Below are 20,415 nucleotides of genomic sequence, written 5' to 3'. Positions count from 1 at the left end.
ATTACTCTTAAGAGCCAAAAAGCAGAAATAACCAAAATGTCCATCAACTGATGAATGGATGAATAAAATGTGGTCTATCAATACAATGGAATATTATTCAGCCATAAAAAAATAAGTCCAGATTTATGCTACAACTTAGATGAACCTTGAAAACATTATGCTAAGTGAAAGAAGCCAGTCACAAAAGACCACCTTTCATTATTCCATTTATGTGAAATGACAAGAATATGCAAAGCCATGGAGACAGAAAGGAGATTCGTAGTTGCCAGGGGCTGAGGGGGAAGGAGAGAATGGGGAGTGATTGCTAATGGGCATTGATATTATTTTAGGCATGACAAAAGTTAGATTGTGGTGATGGTTGCATGACTTTGTGAATAAACTAAGAACAATTGAATTGTACATTTAAAAACATGAACTGTATGCTATGTGAATTATATTGCAATAAAGCTGTTATAAAAAAAGAGAAAAAGAAAAGATCTCTGTATGAACTCCACCAGATGCCCTGACAACTACTCTGGAGAATGTTAAGCTACTGATGACTAAAATTAACATGAAGCTGAAATTGAAGTGGAGTGCTGGGGTAGAACGTGGAACAAAATTGAGCCGGGCGCGGTGGCTCAAGCCTGTAATCCCAGCACTTTGGGAGGCCGAGATGGGCGGATCACGAGGTCAGGAAATCGAGAAAAAAAAAAAAAGAACATGGAAGAAAATTGAGCCATCTCTGTTCCTGATAGGGATTCACCTTCCAGGCTTAACAGGGGCTGGAAGATGGTCAAAGCTCTCGGTGAATGTGATGAACAAAATATACTTCCTCTATGGACTTATACCACCAGGGGCCTGTCCATTTGAAAAAAAGAAAATCACCTGAAGGAGAGGGCTGCAGAGATTCAGAACGGGACTTTGGCTTCAAAGACAAGTTGCTAATCTCCCACAGAACCTGCAGAACTGTTCTACAACAGTGTAAGCAGAAGAAAATCTGCAGCAGCATCTGAGACCTGCAAGACCCCAAAAGCAGGGTCATGATGGGTCTTGAGCATTATGTTAGTGACCAGTCAGGCTCACTTGCAGTCACGTGACAGGAGCAGGTTTCTGTCCTCAACACCTACCTCAATTTCACTACAAAGAAATTGAAGCAAGTGATGGCTCTTCTCAAAGCCAAAGTTTTACAGAGAAGAATAGTTTGTCCAGAGCATCATTGTCTCAGTCCCTGGCCATGTCCACAGATGTCTCCACCCTCCCTCCAACACCTGTTCCAGCTGGTTGGATAAATATAATGGAAGTTCTGTATGTATCCATTCTGTGCTGAGGCGACCAACAACAGAAACCATCACATACCACACCTACTGAAAGTGTGTCTGTGGGTGAAGGAGCTAGCCATTTGCCCTGAGGGAAAAGGAGATAACATGGGCAGAGAGGCAAAACTGCCATTTACAATACTGTCGTCTTGCCAGGAAAATCTGGGCCCTCACAAGGAAGAGGGGTAGGAAACAACAGAAGGTGAGAGGAAGGGAAAGAAATCAAACCAAACCAAACACCACAGCCTAGGACTCGTCCGCCCCTTTAGGTCAGGTTAAGTCCTATAGCTTATAAAGCCTTCTGTGTGACTGGGAGGCTTGAATCCCATCACAGAGACGAGCAAGATAAAACCTACAAGCATGAAAAAAAAAAAAAAAAAAAAAAACCTTAAAACCATGAAATCCTTCTGTTGGTGTGCATGTAAATGTCAACACATTTACATATCTGTGTACATCTCAGAGTGAGATTCCTACCTTGCTCTTGTTGATGTGGTCTACTTACTTTTGGACTGTTGGGTGCGGTTTCATGGTTGCTGCAGAAGCTGGCCCACTTGCAGCGGTTGAAGGCTCTTGGTTTTCTGTAGCTTGATTTTCTGGTCTGAATTTCCTACGAATGGGCTTTGATGGTGGCTGAGAATACGGTACATCCTGTGGATTTAAAACAAAATACAAATTAAAAGTTAAACATTCAAATATTCCCTCCACTCTTCCTGCCAGTGTCCCACATTCCTTTAGCCCCAACCCCAAGATCAGGAGGGTACTCTATTTACTGACCCATGGCTCAGCAAGAACTGGGGGGACACAGGCAGCAGAGTCCAGTGGTCTTCCCTTTTTTCTTTTTATTTTTAAATGTTTCAAGAAGTCTATTACTTCTTGTCACCTGAAACTCACACAGACCCTGTGTGCATCTCACACCATGGGGCCTTATCTAACTGAAGACAAGATAGGCTCCTGCCTCACTCTGAAGCCTTTTAAAACCTAAGCTTTGGAAGTTTTTAAAGGTCTTAATCATATGCTCATCATTCTCCTATCCCCAATTCCTACATAAAGTCAAGAAAAAGAGCCACAGTGTATTATGGAAGGACACAGTTGGCCTGCTTCCTTGGAGGACTCTACCTCACCTGTGCTCCTGAGTCCAAGGCCCACTCTCTCTGAAGGGAGAAGAGCCATGGAGGACAAGAAGAGGGTGAGGAGATGAATGGAGAGCATGATGAGTGAGGGGTACTTACTGAGCAAATGACAGGTGACCCAATGGCATGGCTGGGCAGGTGCCAGGTGAAAATGCCGCAATGCAAGAGGAAACCATGGTACAAAGACCAAGAAGGAGAGACTACCCCACTCCAAGAGGCACTCAAAGAGGCTTAGCAGGTGGATGGAGTTTTGCTAAAGACATCTGTCCCCCTCCACAGCCCTTTTTGATCTTGCCATAAAGAAGGCCACCATGTTTAGCTGCAGGGCTAAGGAGGTTGAGTATGTACTGTCATGTACAAAATGACATCAAGGGTCAAGCCCAGGAATCTTCAGGACCCCAATCTTCACAAAGAACCCACAGTCTAGGAAATCTGGATCACTGACATTCATTTCAGGACACAGAAACCTTAAAACAATAGATCAGCTAATAGAGATAAGAAGCCCATGGGTGGGACTCGCAATGCCATCTGACAGCATCCTCAGGCTGACCTTACCTTCTTTGCTGGACTACTTTCTACAGCCTGGGATGGGGCTCTGCTCAGCTGTGGGAGTAACTCGGCCTCTGACACTTGTTCAGACTGTAGAAAGAGATCAGAGAGAGGACAAAAATGCAAAAACACAATCACCTAAATATATAATAAAGAGCACTTAGGAAGATAGTCACCAAGGGAAAACTGATTTAGGCCAAGTTGCAGCCAAGAATGCTTACGTCTGCTGATCCTTGGGTAAAACCTCCCATAGATGCTGCTATTAACTAACCCTCCTTCCCAGATTGTTCAACCTTAGGAAAAGAAATCATGGGAATTTCTTCTGTAATTGAACGTATGTATTGCTAAAAACCTAATGCTTCACAACAACAAACTCTAAAAATAACAAGGCTTATCAGAAAAACAGGGTTGAAAAAAAGATTTTAACTTGAGCACCAACAAAAACAATCATCATCATTAAAAACTCTGATTTTTTTAAATGTTAAATTTCTAATAAAGAAATACTCTATGAGCAGTGTGAAGAAGAAGTAAGAACTATCCCCCAGGCCAACCAAAGCCCACGTGCTGCTGCATCCCCAGATCCAGCACCTACATTCCACTGCAGTGGCCGCCACCATGCCCAAGACAAAGGCTGAAGGGGACGCTAACGGAAATATAACCAAAGTGAGGACAAACCACAGAGAAGATCTGCAAGGTTGTCTGCCAAACCTGCTCCTCCAAAGCCCAAGCCTAAAGAGGCCCCTGCAGAAGGTAAAGGGGAAAAAGGGAAAAGCCCATGCTGGCAAGGAGGGGAATAACTCTGCAGAAAATGCAGAGGCCAAAACAGAGCAGGCACAGAAAGCTGAAGGCGCTGGGGATACCAAGGGAAGTGTGCGCATTTTTGATAACTGTGTATTTCTGGTGACTGTGCAGTTTGAAGTATTATTTTTTATTAAGTTTTATAAAAATGCAGAAATTTTTTTTTAAGCCATGTTGTTAGCACGCCGAACACATCATTGTTGTTTTATGGAGAAGGGGCATACGTCACTAATAGAATGTCTCTGAGGCCAGGCGTGGTGGCTCACGCCTGTAATCCCAGCACTTTGGGAGGCCAAGGCTGGTGGATCACCTGAGGAGTTCCAGACCAGCCTGGCCAACATGGTGAAACCCCATCTCTAATAAAAATACAAAAATTAGCCGGGCGTGATGGTGGGTTCCTGTAATCCCAGCTACTCAGGAGTCTGAGACAGGAGAATCACTTGAACCCGGGAGGCAGAGGTTGCAGTGAGCTGAGATGGTGCCACTGCACTCCAGCCTGGGCGACAAGAGCAAGACTTCATCTCAGGAAAGAAAAAAAAATGTCTCTGAAGCTGGACTGATGTGGAGAAAACACCTTTCCCTTCTAGTTTTGAAAGACAGCTTCTTGGCTCCCAGAAAGAAGGACCGTCTGACGTTGACACACACAGTCACCTTGGCACAAAGGCCTTGTGGTGTGGAGAAACAAATTCCTTTTTATGTCCCCCTCTCCCTCTCTGCCTTCAGTATACACTTAACTCCCTCAAACCCAGATACCTGTGGGGGTCTGGCCCCCAATAACTGGTTACCAGTCAGGCTGGCAATCTGGACTTTCCAGAGAGAACCCTTGAAAGACCTGTGCTCTGTTTCTAGATTGTGGATCTTCAGATAAATTCTGCCATTTTCATTTCATTTCCTGAAAGTCAGGGTCAGCTCATGAAAAGTTGTTAAACAGCACGTTGAATGTGAAATGTCAACCCTCACTCTGAACTTCCCCTCTTCGGGGCACCAAATGAAGACTTCACTGGGTTTTACCACGGCTTTCTGATTTTGGAAGTCCATTGAAGGAGGGAGTCTTAAAGTTGTATACTGTTAATGATTGTCGCTCATGTCCTGCCTGAAATACCATGATTGTTCACAAAAAGTATCTTTAATAAAGCTGGACACAGTTTGGGGTAAAAAAAAAAAACACTCTAGTAATTATGGCCCTTTACCTCAAAAAAGGAAGGGGGACTGTGGTCGAAGGAGTTATCACAAGGGTCGAGGGTGCTGAGTGGGATGGAATCAGTGACTAAACTCACCAAGATTGGCAAGGAATGTCCCCAAAGCACTTCAAGACAGAGTGGGTGCGAATCAGTCAAGTGGAAGAACACAGGGTGACTGGGCCTCATGAGCAGCTCTCTATGTCCCCCATTTCCCCCAGTCTTCTGCCTTCAGCTATGTTAGTCTGCTTTCAGCCACTAGTAGCCAGTGATGCCAAAACATTCATGTGCTGAGAACAAACCCTACATATGAACCAATGTGACTTCTACATCATACTGACACCAGTCATCTATTGACCCACAGATAATACTCATTACAGAAACACACACTGTAGCACAACAAACTGACTTCATCCCTAACCTGGCCTTCTCTAACCTCCTTCAGAGCATGGCTTCTTCCTCTGACTCCACTGAAATGGCTAGTTCCCAAGGGCGCTAACATACTCCCATTTAACACGTTATGGCTGCCTCTTCTCATCTTCTCCTCATTGATCTTCTGCCCAGTATAGCGCCTTTGACTATCTTTTTAAAACTCCTGCCCCTCGCATCTGAGAAGCTGCAATCTCCTAACTGTAGTCATTCGCTCTTTTTCCTGTTTTGACTCCTTTTATCCCTCAAATGTAGGATTTCTTAAGGTTCTGTCTTTAGTTCCCCCACCCATTTTTCCCTCCCTGTTCATTCTCTCCCAGGGTAATCCCATCTGTTCCTACATTTTATCCCAAGCAATTCCCCATCTCCTCTAAATCCACTATGCAAGCACTCAACATTCCTGATTTCTAGCTCCAACCAGTTCTTATAGCTTTCTCCCTTCCATTAAAGATAACTATACTGTTGTTGTTGTTGTTGTTGTTGTTGTTGTTGTTGTTACCAACAGGTACTATGATGCACACAACACTTACATTGTCATACATTGATTAAAGGGCTTTGCATGTATCATTGCAATTCATCATCACAGCTCTAGGAAGCAGTTATTATCCCCATCTTATTGGTGAAGAAACTGAAGATCAAGAAGTTAAGGAACTCACCCAAAATCACACAAAAGGCAGAGTGTGAACACAGGCCTTGATTTCCAAAGCTGAGCTTATAACCACTATGCTATACAATCTCAGGTACTCTCAGGCCTGAGTGTTACTCATTCAAGACATATTTATTAAGCAGTCACTACAGGCAGGCTCTGTGCTAGCCTGGCACTCAAGGATGAACAAGATACAGATTCTGCTTAAGAGAAGCTTAAAATCTAGTGGGAGCAACAGGGAAGTGATAAAGCCAACTTGCTTCAGTGGACTGTGGAGGGCAAGTATGGGGACTACAGAAGTACCCAGTCCCATGGGTCAGCAAAGACTGAGGAGCAGGTGATGTCTCAGCTGAGGCCTGGGCTAAAAGAGCAATGTGTGGGAATGGTGAGAAACACCCAAAAGTAAGCTCACAAAGGGCCTCTCATGCTCCAACATCCATAATTTCAGCTGGAGCTACCACAAGAACACTAAGGTCAATCCCCAAGATGGGAAACACAGGAGAAACAGAAGTGAGGGCGAACTCATCTTTAGGCAGACTGAGTTAGAAGTACCTGGGAAACAACCAAGCAAAGCTGTCCAGGAGCCATTCACTGTCAGGAGTCTAGGGAACACAAGCCCTCACCCTGCTTTCCCTGGAGGTTCATACAAATGGAGGCATACTCCAAGCTCTATGAGCCAAAAGTCAGTTTTATTAACAGCTGAGTGAGGGCCCAGTAACCACCTGAATGCAGGGCCTCCTATGAACCACGCTGAAGAATGAAACTTGAACCTGAGGCCCCTTCTTGCCTTTTATCTGGAAATCTATTGCTTGGAAGATAACATATGTTCTGGCCCAAGTCTACGCATGCAGCCTCCTGCAGGGACCACAGGTATGCAGCAATATCTTGCAGCAGGCAGGCAGAGAGACGATAATAGTTTCAGGCTCTCTGCCTTTCAGTTAGTTGGTTCTCCTCCATCATCAGGTGGACAGAGAAGTGTTTGCTCTACCACTCCATTCCCTGGTGAGATGAGCAAAGTCTCCTCATGGAAATATTGAAGGAGATGATAAATGGACCCTTTTTCAACATAAATGAGGATTCCAAAGCACTGCACAGTGTCTTTGTTATTGCCTCCTTTTCTCTTAAACATCTCTAAAAATACAAACAATGGGGTGGGGGATGAGGAAGCAGCTGTGAGATGTGTCTTAAAATGTTTTTCATTTGCAAATTTACCTTCCTGAACTTGTATGCAAGGGCCTGGGTTTTCCAGCTCTGTCTGGTAACAGACCACTGCATGGTGTTACGTCAGGCTAAATCTGACCATCAATCCCTTAAATTGATCCATCTATCAAGCATTCGGAGGAGCAAATCTCGGGAGGGACCTGGAACACAGGCATCAGGAAGGTTCCAGAATAAGGCACAGCCTTGACAGAGTCAGACATTATCCCAGGAAAAGAGATGGGCAAAGATAACCAGCTTTGTGATAAGAAAAACTAAAGATGAGATTTAGGCATGCAAAAGACCTTCTTCACAATAAGCCTTCCTTCATAAAAATAGTTTGAGGCTTATGTTAAGCTTGGGATGTGGAAAGCAGAATATGGTGGGGAGATTTCTTTGCTATTTCTTGAGACTTTTCTAAGTTACCAACTTTGGAAGAATGATAATCCAAGAAAAGAAAACAGGGGGCCTCAGTGGTTCTCTTCCTCCTCTGTGTATTTGGGGTCGGGGTAACAACTCTGCCAACACGATAATATGGCTTTGTCCAAAAGTTTTGGTTTTCTGAACTGAAATCCAGTGACTGATTCTTGTGGGAAAAAACCATATATATGGATTACAATTAATATTACAAATGGCAGTTCTGCCCTCATGGTTCCATGTGTAACAACATGTACCCAGTCAGGATGTGACAAACCAGGAAAATGTACTTTTAGCAAACAGCTCACTGAAATGTGAGCTAAAGTTCTTTTTAAAAATATATATCTAATATTGTAATATTAATACTTCCTTATTTACAAATGGTAAATATACTTTCATTCTAATTTTGCAATGAAACTCCTGGACTTAAAGACAGTGCTGCCACTCACGATGTGGCAAACTGTCCTGGGTCTTTGACCATTCCCATGGTTGATGGGACAATATGATTCCTGCTGAGCTGGCTTCCCAGAAATGGACACAGGTCCAGAGAGGCTAAGCACTTCTATGCATTCATTTATTCAATTACATAGATATTTCTTTTGTACCTCTGGTATGTCAGGGACCATGGTAGGTGCTTGGGACGTGGGTAGGGGGAGGCCCACTGTAGTAGGTGCTGTGTTGGCCCCACCTGGGTCACCTTTCCCTGGCTGGCACACCATCCCCCAGTTGCTCTGAGTGTTAGCTACTGAGGACTCACAGCTGCCCTCTTCTATAGAGACTTATTCTCAACCAATGGGAGTCTACCTCCCACCCCAACCTCCAGCAGCCTATAATGACTGACTTAGAGAAGGATATAAAAGGCCAGTCCCCTGTCTCAAACAGGGTTAACTCTATTATGCAACTATGTACCAGAATCCTGCCCATGTGGATCAGGTCAAGATCAGATTTTATCTGAGACTACATCATTGCTTGGCTCCTTCCCCTTCCCTACTTTTCTTTCCTCTCCTCCTCCTAGGTTTTTTCCTAAAGAGCACTCCTTCAACAAATCACTTTTCAAGAATCCTCATCTCAGGTTCTGCTTCTAGGGAAGCTGACCTGAGATACCATGCAACGTACTCCCAGGAGAGGGGACTGAAAGCACTCTAGTATGCTCCTCCTTGTTGTCTCTGTTTCTATCTCTATCTCTCACTCTCATCGCTTGTTCTGGAGACAGTCAGCTGCCACACTGTGAGGACACCCAAGCAGTCCTAGCAAGGGGTCCACAGAGCAAAGAAGTGAGGCCTCCTGCCAACAGCCTTATGAGTGAGCCATCTTAGAGGTGGATCATCAGCTCCAGTAAAGTCTTCAGATGACTGCAGCCCTGGAAGACATCTTGACAGAAGCCTCATGAGAGAATGTGACCCAGAATCACCCAGCTAAGTCACTCCCAAGTTACTGACCTAAAGAGACTGTGAGCTCGTAAATGTCAGTTGTTTTAAGTTTCTAGGGGGACAAAAAGGCATCCTGATGTATCTAGAATTTGGGGACTTGCAGGGTGGAGGAAGGGTGAGGAGTCAGGAGAAAAATGGGAGAGCTGAAGCTGGAGAAGGACAGCAGGGGGTGACACATGGTCTCCCAGACCTCATTTGTTCTGGGTCATTTGCTAGACACTCAACACCACCCCTCATTTCCATGCCCTTCTCTACGCTGCAGCAGGCAGAAGCCTGGAAATATTTACTCCTTTTCTTAGTTTCTTAAGTTTCTTAGTTTCTTAAGTAACTAATTCCTTAAATTAAATCTCTTCCAGTAGGAAATACCAAGAGTGGTTTCTGTTTGCCCAACCAGACTGACATACATCCATCCTAAGGATCAGAGCTTATCCTGAGGGCCACAGGGTCCACTGAAGGATTTTAAGTAAGGAATCAATCTGACTAGATTTGTATTTTACAAAGGTTATTCTAGATCCAGGACTAGAGGCAACTCGTACCTGGGTAAAAGGAACCCAATTCGAATGCTGAAAAAGAAAAGACGATAGTTATCTAGGCCAGGTTGGTAGGAATGGGTTCGGGCTGACTTAAGAGCTACTCAGACTGGAAACTGAAGACACCCTTGGCCATTTTTGGAATGTTGTAAGTGAAAGAAAAGATAAGGACACATGGAACCCAGGTTTGGATCCTGGATAATGGGTAAATGGTTGAGAGATAAAGTAGTTTAAAGCAAGAGGCAGGAATGATGGCAGTATGGAAATGGAATAAAATTAGGCAGATTTATCATAAAGCAGTACTGGAACAACAACTAGAAGAATGTGTATCTTCTAGTAGCATCTCTGAAAGGGGGTACCAGGAAGCACCAGTTCCATGAATTGTCTAGAAGAGGGATTAGCAAACCTTTCTGTAATGGGCAGACAGTAAATATCTTAGGCTTTGAGGGCCAGACTACCTCTGTAGCCACTCTGCAACTCTGCTGTTGTGCTAAAGCAGCTACAGACAATATGATGAATGGGCACAACTGTGTTCCAATAAACTTTATTTACAAAAAAAAGTGGTGGGATAGATGAGGCCTATGAGCCATAATTTGTCAGCCCCTGGCCTAGGGGGAAGAAGAATCTACAGATAAGCTTAGGAAACACTGCCTGGTCTATCTCTCCCTTGGAGAGTCACTGAGCACATAGCACATTACACACTCTGAAATTCTGAAAGGAAGTCACTTGCCTTTGCATAGCCCATCAGTTCCCAAAATTATTTGGTTTCATCTCCTTATTCTCATGTAACTTCTATTAACATCCTGAAGAACTAATGTTCTGTGGAACATACTTTCAGAAACACTGACTACAGACTGGATTTTAGAGGAACAAAGGAAGAACATTCTATTTGACTTGAATGTCAAATGCCATGTTCCACACCTAACCCTTGGGGAGGTGCATTCTCCACTGTGGTTGGCAGATCCAACAGTTGGCCCCTGTTGCACTCCTCTCCCTTCTTGCTTTGGCTTAAGAGTATGATGAAGGTAGGGTTAGAATGAGGTTGCTGCCTCGCCAGAAGGGTGTCCCTTCTCCCTGCAGTAGCAGCTGTTGCTGCTGCCAACTACTTCTCTGCATGAATTTATTTACAGGGCTCCTTTAAAACCTCCTGGACAAAAACACAATAAAAATAGTTAATTATAATAGTTTAGGCAGATGAACATGACATTAATAAATTATGCATTTTTAAGGAGTTTAAAACAGTATGTCTCAGATTCCAGTTCCACTGAGGCAGGTTAGCTTTACAAAGGTCCCACTGGTCCCATCTGAGTCCACGCACTTGTCACACTTGTCACCTGGGCCACTGCAAAGACTTCAATAGGTCTTTTTCCAGCCTTCAGTTCTAGCCCAGTCTGATCCACCCTGCACACCACTGAGAAATTAATCTTGTAAAGCACCATCTAATCAAAAGGCTTTTTCTCAGTCTTTCACTGGCTCCCCAAGGCCTATGGCACACAACACAATCCCTCGGCCAGTTAAAGCTCTTCCATCCTCTGGCTCCAATTTACCTCTGTATCATAATTGGGTTAGTTTGCCCATATGGAACCTGCTCCAGGCATATAGGTATTCCCCAAATATTCAAGCACATCAGAAGTTTCTCCCCAACTCAATTATGTTTGTTCTAGACCCGCTAGCCCAGTGGCTCCCAAATATAACTGGAGCAGGATAATTATCTGGGGAACTTTTTATAAATTCAGACTTGTAGATGCTATTCCAGACTTCTCTCATCAGAATCCCTTAGGGATGGGGCATTAGAAACTCATATTTTAACAAGCTCCCTAGGTGATTTTTATGTAGCCAGCCCAGATCAACCGGGAACCACTGATGGTGCAAACTCTTCATTTAAGAGATGAGAAAACCTAGTCTCCAAGGCCCTAGTCTGGGCAAGGCCACAGGTGCTCTTGCAATACTAACTAGGCTTCTTAATTGTTTTCTCATCCATTCATCATGGAGGGAATGGGGGCATATGCCACATGGTTCTATAGATAAATATTTGCAGCTGGGCAAAATCTTCAGCAGTAAAATTTTGTTTAAAAGTCAAATTTGCAACAACAAAAAAAAGTCAAATCCCACTTAAAAAATAAATGGTCTGGCCGGGCATGGTGGCTCATGCCTGTAATCCCAGCACTTTGGGAGGTGGATCACTTGACACCAGGAGTTTCAGACCAGCCTGGTCAACATGACAAAACCCCATCTCTACTAAAGATACAAAAATTAGCTGGGTGTGGTGACCCACTCCTGTAATCCCAGCTACTCAGGAGGCTGAGGCATGAGAATCACTTGAACCCAGGAGGCGGCGGTTGCAGTGAGCCGAAATCTCGCTACTGCACTCCACGTTCCAGCCTGGGTGACAGAGCAAGACTCTGTCTCAAAAAAAAAAAGTATATCTGTAGAACTTTGCCAAGGTGTGGATAATAGGTAACTTCTTTTTTAGGTTTGCAATATTGGCAGGTCAGAAAAAGAAACTCAGGCTTTATCATCCAAGGATCCAGGTGGATTCCAAGAATGGGGATCACAAAGGCAGCAGCTAAATTCTAGGCAGATGAGAAGACAATCCTGCTCCTGCCTCCAGGGCCTTTCCAGCATTCTGTCAGTATTCTAAATGTCATTTGGTGCCTAGTTTTCACCTGTCCCCCATCTCTGCTGGGCAAGAACACAACAGAAAGCCATTTGCTAACCCCAGTCATAGAAGATGTAGAACCAATGGCCTAGCACACCACTGTTCCACCCTATCATTCCCCAACCAGGCTCAGAGAGAGGGGTAAATAGAGCCTCAAGAAGGTCCAAAAGACTGAATTCTCAGCAAGAATGATTACCAAAATCCATGACTCAAGTCACCTGTGAGAGACAGAACATGATAAATGAATGGTAAGCACCTGGAGGGCAGGATCTGTCTTGTTTCCCTATCATTTTCCTGATACCTAAGCTGAATGCCCGCAAACAACAGGTCCTCTAATCAATGTGTGGAATAACCCAGCAATGAACCCAATACTGTTTCGTGTTCCACTGGAGAAGAAGTCAGTAATTCATCCCTTGGTAACTGCACCCCCAGAGCACAGAACAGTTACAGGGTATAGGCTCTGGAGTCAAACCCAGGCTTTGCACTTGCTCGTTGTGTGAGCTGGTCACATGCTTAGTCTCTCTGAGCTGCAATTTCTTCATCTGCAAAGTGGAATAATTCACCTAACTCACAATATTGTGAAGATTAAGCAAAATATCTGTCTAGTGTGCTAAGCACAATTACATAGTAACTGTTCGACAATAGCAGCTACTATCATCATTAGGATTAAAATTATGATGGGTTTCCCAGGCATAGTTCCTCCTATTGCAAGCAGCAGCCAATCCAACATAAGAGCATTTTCCTCCTTGCCAAACAGATGAAAACCTAGGCTGAGAAAATGCTGGCTCCAATTTAGAATATAAGCAGATCCCACAAAGCAGGCTATCCACAGTCTAAATCTGTGCCACTGGATATTACTGCTACTAATATTGGAGGGGAGAAAAATTTGAAAATAAAAGCCCTTTCAGACTTTCATGTTTCACTGCTGCTTTAGCATAGATATCTCAGGCAGTGTGCAGTGAACATCTCTGGTGGGCACCCCCCTCAGTAGACCAATCCAACATTGGAGACACTCAGGCAAACACTGACAGAGAGGCTCAGGAACAACTTTGCTGAGAATGGGTACCAGTGACTATAATGGGCAACTAGTTGCTGGATTCAGCAGTCACATGGCAGAATGCCTTGGGGATTCCTGGAACCCATTAGATTATGGACAACATCCATGAGACAGACTTACTGTTACAACTAAAGGACTATGAGCACTTTATTTTGGTCTAAAGACAAATATTTTGACCATGACCTGGGTTTTGTTCTTCTATGTCCAATTTCTAGTAATGGAACAGAAATCTGAGTCAAGTCTGAACTGCACTCTCTATATCACATACCTAAAGCCATATTAAAACTCCATCTGCAGAGACAACAACATGAGCCTCACAGGTAAGGTGATCTAAAGCAGGATTCTCCAGAGACTCACGCTCCCCAGGGATGAGGTTGAAGAAAGACGCCCCATGCATGCCTCTTGCCAAACCAAAGAGACCCTTACTAAACAGGCACCCACCAGCAGCACAATTGAAAGGCACCTCATTATAAGGCCTTTAGAAATCCTTTCTGTTGGGCCCCAATCCCTGACATATATAGGCCTGGCAATAATAACAAATGTATATACAAATTTCAAAATGCCTCAGAGCCCTGGCCTATGAACTGATATTTTATCACACTTACAATCTGAATTACTTTCCTGGTTCCTTTGCTCTGTGTATTGGTGTGATGCAGTGTTAGAGTAACACCCTTTCCGATTTACTGATAGTTCACACTTAGGCTGTGATAAATGTCCCCTTTTGGGTTGACATAGCCCTTCCTGCATGAGCCATGTCCATCAGAATAATGTGGCTTTAAAAATTTTCAATTAGAAATAGCTGGCCAGAAAGGGAGCTATAAAAATTATGTTAAGAGTTAGGAACCAGCCATAAAATAAATTCAGCATTGATGAGGACGTGGAACTGGAGTGGGAACACCATTAATGGAGTGTAAATCAGTACAAACACTTCGTAAAACTGTTTGGCAGTACCTATTAAAGCTGAACATATGCCTACACTATGACCCAGAAATCCTACTCTTAGGTATATATCCAAGAGAAATGAAAACACTCATCCACTCAACAACTTGGATACGAGTGTTCACAGCAGCGCTATTCATAATTTCCCAAATCTGAAAAGTACAAAAATGTCCATCAATAGTAGAAAACAGTGTTATATTTGCACATACAATGGAATACTATACAGCAATGATCTCAATTACACACAACAGTATGAATAAATCACACAAACATCATTTAATAAAAAGCCAGACACAGAGTATACACTGCATGATTCCACTTACATAAAGTAGAATACAAGTCAAACTAATTTATGCTGTTAGAAGTCAGAACAGTGGTAACCCTAAGAATAAGAGATAGCAACTGGAAAACAGCACAAGGAGGGCTTCTGGGGTGCTAGTAATATCCTGTTTCTTGATTTGGATGCTGATTATATGCATGTGCTTTGCTTGTGAAAATTGAGTTGCGCATTAAATGTGCAATTTGCTTTTCTACATGCATATTATACATCAATAAAAAGTGTTTTGGGCCGGGCACGGTGGCTCATGCCTGTAATCCTAGCACTTTGGGAGGCCGAGGTGGGCGGATCATCTCAGGTCATGGGTTTGAGACCAGCCTGGCCAACATGGCAAAACCCATCTCTACTAAAAATACAAAAATTATCTGGGTGTGGTGGCACATGCCTGTAGTCCCAGCTACTTGGGAGACTGAGGCAGGAAAATTGCTTGAACCCGGGAGGCGGAGGTTGCAGTGAGCTGAGATCGCACCACTGCACTCCAGCCTGGGCGACAGAGTGAGACTCCGTCTCAAAAAAAAAAAAAAGTTTTAAAAATCCAGTAGAGCCAATTTCCTGTAATGTCCTTAAAGTGCCACCTAGTGGCACAAGTTAAACATAAACAAGAGGGAAGTTTTGCCTCTAGCAATTTCAAAAATATGGCCCCATTTCTAATAGCACATTCTGGGATTGGGCTGAAACAGTGCCCTAGACCAAAATCACTGGCATGATACATAAAGAAAAAAGCTCTTGTTGCCTGGCATGTAGAATCCTGACACAAGGATTCAGAGGCAAGGGAAGCTGTCTACCACAGAGCATGCTAGTGTTAGTGAGCCAATGATACACATCTCTTCCCAGTTCCATTTGCAGTCAGCATGGTGGGAGCATTCACAACACAGACAGCAACAATGGCTGCAAACTGGGGCTTTCCCCCACCCCTCGGGGGAGAAGGTTTACCAATATACCACTGGGTGACACCTACAAAATTTGCTGGGCAGAGCAGGGTATTTAGGAAGAAGGTAGGAAGAAAAATTCCTTTACCCTGTTTTCTCTGGACAGGCTTGTTTCCTTCTTCCTCTCCTTCAAGATACAATACTGTGATGAGGCCTAGTCTGGCTTCTTTTAATTATGCTTGTGAAACAGAGTTGGGGAGGCCTATCCACTGCAAGCCTTTGAAGCTGCCAGTTGTATCAAAGATACTGCTCAGAGTTTTGCGAGTGAAGTCCAAAAGACAGATCATCTCGGTCAAATGTCCTCAAGGAAAAATCAGAAACTATAAACACAGGCATGTGATCCTTGAGATAAGAGCAGGAGGGTTAAAGGCTGATGGGTAGGCCTATCCATCTGTCCACTGGTTCTTCTCATTGCCATTCTTTTGATCTATGGCAGGATTCTCGAGACTCATGTTTCCCAATGGAAAAGGTTGAAGATGCCCTATGCATGCCTCTTGCCAACTGATTCTCCTTCACATTTCCATTATTTATAGAAACAGGTGACCATGTGGATTTGGCCTGTAGGCTATAGTTTGCCAACCCCTGACGTAGTCAGAGAGACAGCCCATGAAATGTCACAGATGAGGGTAACAACGTGCTTCGACTACAAGTGCTTTAGCGAGCCAGTTCAGCACTCATTCTGGGCTGGTGGCAACTAATTTCTAGCTATCTGGAGTCTGTTCTGTGTCTGCCAACTAGACCCCACCTCTGTTTCACTAGGCCTGTGGTGATAATTATAACAGCTAAATGTTGTTGAGGGTTGACCGTGGCACCAGGCATCATTCTAAGTGCTTTAGAGATCTTCACTCATTTAATCACCAGACCCCTATGAAAATGGATACTACCATGATCCCCATTTTACAGATGATGAAATTGAGGCACAGAAAGATGAACTTGCCCAAGTCACAAAGCCAGTAAGAGGCAGAGAGAGGATTTGAAACCCCAAGCCCATGCTCTTAAATCCTCTGTCAGGCTGCCTCCCTGAGCCCAACCCCTGGTTGTCCTCCACTGTCCTTTCCCATTAGCATGGTAGCACATTCGGGCATCCTCCCAATCCACATCTGCTCCTCCCCTGATCCCCTCAGGAGTGCTTCCTTAAAGTCACAGTGTAGGCCATGCACATTGGCTCACGCCTGTAATCCCAGCACTTTGGGAGGCCGAGGCAGGGGGATCACAAGGTCAGGAGTTCGAGACTGGCCTGGTGAACATGATGAAACCCCATCTCTACTAAAAATACAAAAATTAGCCAGATGTGGTGGTATGTGCCTGTAATCCCAGCTACTCAGGAGGCTGAGGCAGGAGAATTGCTTGAACCCGGGAGGCAGAGGTTGCAGTGAGCCAAGATCATGCCACTGCACTCCAGCCTGGGCGACAGAGCAAGACTCTTTCTCAAAAAAAAAAAAAAAAGTCACAGTGCGATAGGGGGCAGCAGAGAAGAGAAATGAGGATTCCATTGCTCAGAAACCCAGAAAACAACCATAACTGAGCCCCCTAGGGGAAAACTGGGCTATATTGTTAGTTATTAGAAACATGGTGACCAGTTTATTGTCTACAACCTGTGTCAATAAAGCATGAAGAAATGGGTTTAAATGAGACACACAGAAAATGACTCAGTTATAAGAACCATGAGAGACTATAGAATAGATAGTGTTGGGCACGACTGCTGTGAGAGGGTGACGCAGGATAAAGGAGCTACAGGATAAAGATCACATCACAATCTTTGTGCTCCCATAGTTCTCAGCAAAGTGTGGGCCTACAGTGAGCATATTCCATTAACATCTGATGAAATGACTAGATGAACTTATGGCATCTTCCAGAAGAATGATACCAGCAGAGTGAGCTTTATATAATACAACAATATCATTGGCATAATATAATGAGGAAGAACCTAAGAAACAAAACAAGTCACCAGAAGTGAGGTAAAGCTAATTTTTAACTAGTTCCATAAAATAAAGTGTATCCCTGACAAATATAGTGTGTCAGTTTGATTGTTAAGAAAGTAATTGTGAGACTTGGTTTCACAGCACAGCATAGTAGTATAGTAGGAGCTGGCACACTGGGGCTAAATAGCCAAGGTAGGAACCATAGCCTTAACTCTTTCTTGCTGTCAGTGACCTCGAGCAAGTTGCTGAGGTTCTCTGTGCCTTCTTTACTTATCTGCAATGTGAGGACAGCAACAGAACCCACTACACATGGTTGCTGTGAGGCTTACATGAGTTAATATTTGTAAAGCATCTAGAAGAGCATCGGGCACTCTGTTGAAGTGCTTGATAAATTAATAAAATACATGACGAATCGCAAAGCCTCTATGGTTTGTGTACTCTTAAAATCAATTTTGAAATGCATAAATAATTATTTATTATGCAAAAGTTCTCTTTCTGTTCCCTTTTAGGGGTTAGAATAAGGGTTACCCTTGGCCTTTTGCTACATCAAATATGGCCCACACACCAAATGTGAAGGCCATTTTGGTTAAGATGAATGTAAGTCTGCACTGGGGAAGGCACTTTAAAAAATAAGCATTTGAGATTAATGTAGGAAAGAGTTCACATTTAGAAGATTATTGGCAGGCACAGAGTGTAGAAATTTAATCAACTTTTACTTAGCAGATCTACAGTTAATTTTTGTGATGTACAGTGAATGATTTTTCTCTCTCTCTCTACATGCTTATTAAATTTCTAGCACTTCCCCAGAAACCTTTTCCAGCCCTTTTCTTCTACAGCAGGCTGGCTTACTTACCAACTGCGAGGTCCAAGTAGTTAACTTCTGCTCTCTGAATCTCAACTTCCCCTTCCATAAAATGATATGCAATGACAGATGTGAGAGTGTCAGCATGAAGAGTTAAAATTTAAAAGACTCAGTCCCACTCAGAAGCAAGATACAGGTCCCTGTGGGGCCAAATCACAAAGTGGTAGGTCAGGCAGAGGGTGCAGAAGCAGACAGAGGCAGCTGAGAGCTCCTAATAACAGGGATTTAAATGTCCCACATGAGGCAGGGGACTGGTACCAAGCTCATTCCCTGATGCCAGAGGCTAAAGTATCACTTTGCTACCTGTGAAGCTGCAAAACCAAGATGAAGCCTGTGGAGATGCTCCGGGTTGCCTACTTAGGAAAGGAACTGAAGCAGATATAACACTGAAACCTGGTTCTGGGCTAAGCACCATTGGGTGCCATCTATAAGACCCCTGACACCTGCACCAGATGGAAGTGCTGTATTTCAAGTATAAGAATCAGCTCTTGACTGGAGGCCATGGATGCCAGGAATAGTTGGTAGAGACAGCCACTGAACGGGTAGAAAGGGAGGAGCTCAGAGAACTGAGGATGAAATTGAACTCCAACTCAAAATAAGCCTACAAAACAAAATTCCAAAAAGCATGGTAGAACAGCCAAATAAAAAAGGCAAATTTGCTCCTGACAAAAACGAAAATAGAACAAGTTAAAAATAAAATAAGTATTTTAGAATCCTCAAAGTTAAAAGTGGAGAATAGATCTTTAAAAAGCATATATGGGTATAAAACAAAAATAGGGAAAAGTAAAACAAGAACAGGTTGTTATAAAAAAGAATGGATTATAAAACCTAGAATCAAAGAATAGTGATAGAGGCTTAATAACAGAATAGGAAAAATTCTAGGCTATATAGTTATGCACAGGATTTTTAATTTGGAAGATGAAGATTTCATCCAGAGCAAACCCAGAAAGATCACAACATAAATAGATGAAAGTGACAAGGTGCAGTGCTCACATCTGTACACCCCACCACTTTGGGAGGTCGAGATGGGAAGACTGCTTGAGCCCAGGAGTTCAAGACCAGCTTGGGCAACATGAAAAAACCCCATCTCTACAAAAAATACAAAAAACTAGCCAGGTGTAGTGGCATGCACCTGTAATCCCAGCTACTTGGGAGGCTGAAATGGGAGGACGGCTTCAGCCCCGGAGGTTGAGGCTGCAGTGAGCCATGGATTGTCCCATCACACAGCCTGGGTGACAGAGCAAGACCCTGTCTCAAAAAAGAAAAAAAAAAAAAGATGAAAGACTCATTACTAGAATTTTTTTAAAAATGTGTTGACAGAAATATAGTTAGTTTGAGTTCAAGAAGAAAACAGAAGAAATAAGTAGAAAAGCAAAACCCACAGAGATATCACTAAATGTTCTAAAATTAAAGATGATTTTCCAGAAGGAACATGCACGCCAAGTGTCACCTGGAATAAACAAATTTAAATCTATGCTTAGACCCATCACAGCGCCATCAAAACAGAACGCTGAAAATAAAAATAAACTTTTAAAAGCCACCCCAGAGGAAAGACAAAGCTGCACCAAAGGAATAAAAAATAGATTGACAGTACAATCCGGAGCAGTGGCAGCAATAAATGGTAGACGAGGAGGTAATGCATTCAAAATACTGAGGAAAAATTACTTTCAGTCTAAAATTCAGTACACAGCAAAATTACTATTTAAGAGTGAGGGCAATAAGAGTTTACTATCCAAAGAAAATAGATTTTTAAAAAATGAATAGATGATAATACTTCAGTACACTATTTCTTTGAACCTCACAATTGCTAGAGTCATCATAACAATATAATTATGCAATATGTCTTATCACTATTTCTGACAGCTGGTCTCTAAAAGTAGTTTCCAAAGGTCATTTTATTCTGGTAAATCTTCAAATGATGTTTTATTCTAGTTGTCACATCAGAGGACTTTTTTTTCTTTTCCCCAATCCTTAATTGTAAGACAAAATTTTTAAAAGAAAAACTGTGTAACTTCCCCACCAAAACAGCCATTTAAATTTCTACCACTTACTCAGCAGTCTTCTCCAAGTATTTTAGCATTAGGCACTTCACATTTAGTATTGAACTGTCT

The 20,415-nt window shown here is 43.1% G+C and overlaps 1 protein-coding gene across 30 annotated transcripts in view; it reads right to left on the bottom strand.

The window, feature by feature from the left end:
* The window catches only part of REPS2 (RALBP1 associated Eps domain containing 2), a 196,101-nt gene that overhangs the window by 11,087 nt on the left and 164,599 nt on the right, over positions 1–20,415 (bottom strand). For all 30 annotated transcript variants that reach the window (XM_077988221.1, XM_002808517.4, XM_015127008.3 and 27 more), the window contains 2 exons: positions 2,981–3,064; positions 1,798–1,943 (listed from right to left, as the gene is read on the bottom strand). In XM_077988221.1, coding sequence (XP_077844347.1) covers positions 1,798–1,943; positions 2,981–3,064 — 230 coding nt within the window. The remainder of the gene's footprint in view (positions 1–1,797; positions 1,944–2,980; positions 3,065–20,415) is intronic.

The sequence above is a fragment of the Macaca mulatta genome, chromosome X (assembly GCF_049350105.2).
Source record: "Macaca mulatta isolate MMU2019108-1 chromosome X, T2T-MMU8v2.0, whole genome shotgun sequence".
NCBI classification, from domain to species: Eukaryota; Metazoa; Chordata; class Mammalia; order Primates; family Cercopithecidae; genus Macaca; species Macaca mulatta.
This window is presented reverse-complemented; position numbering and strand designations above follow the sequence as displayed.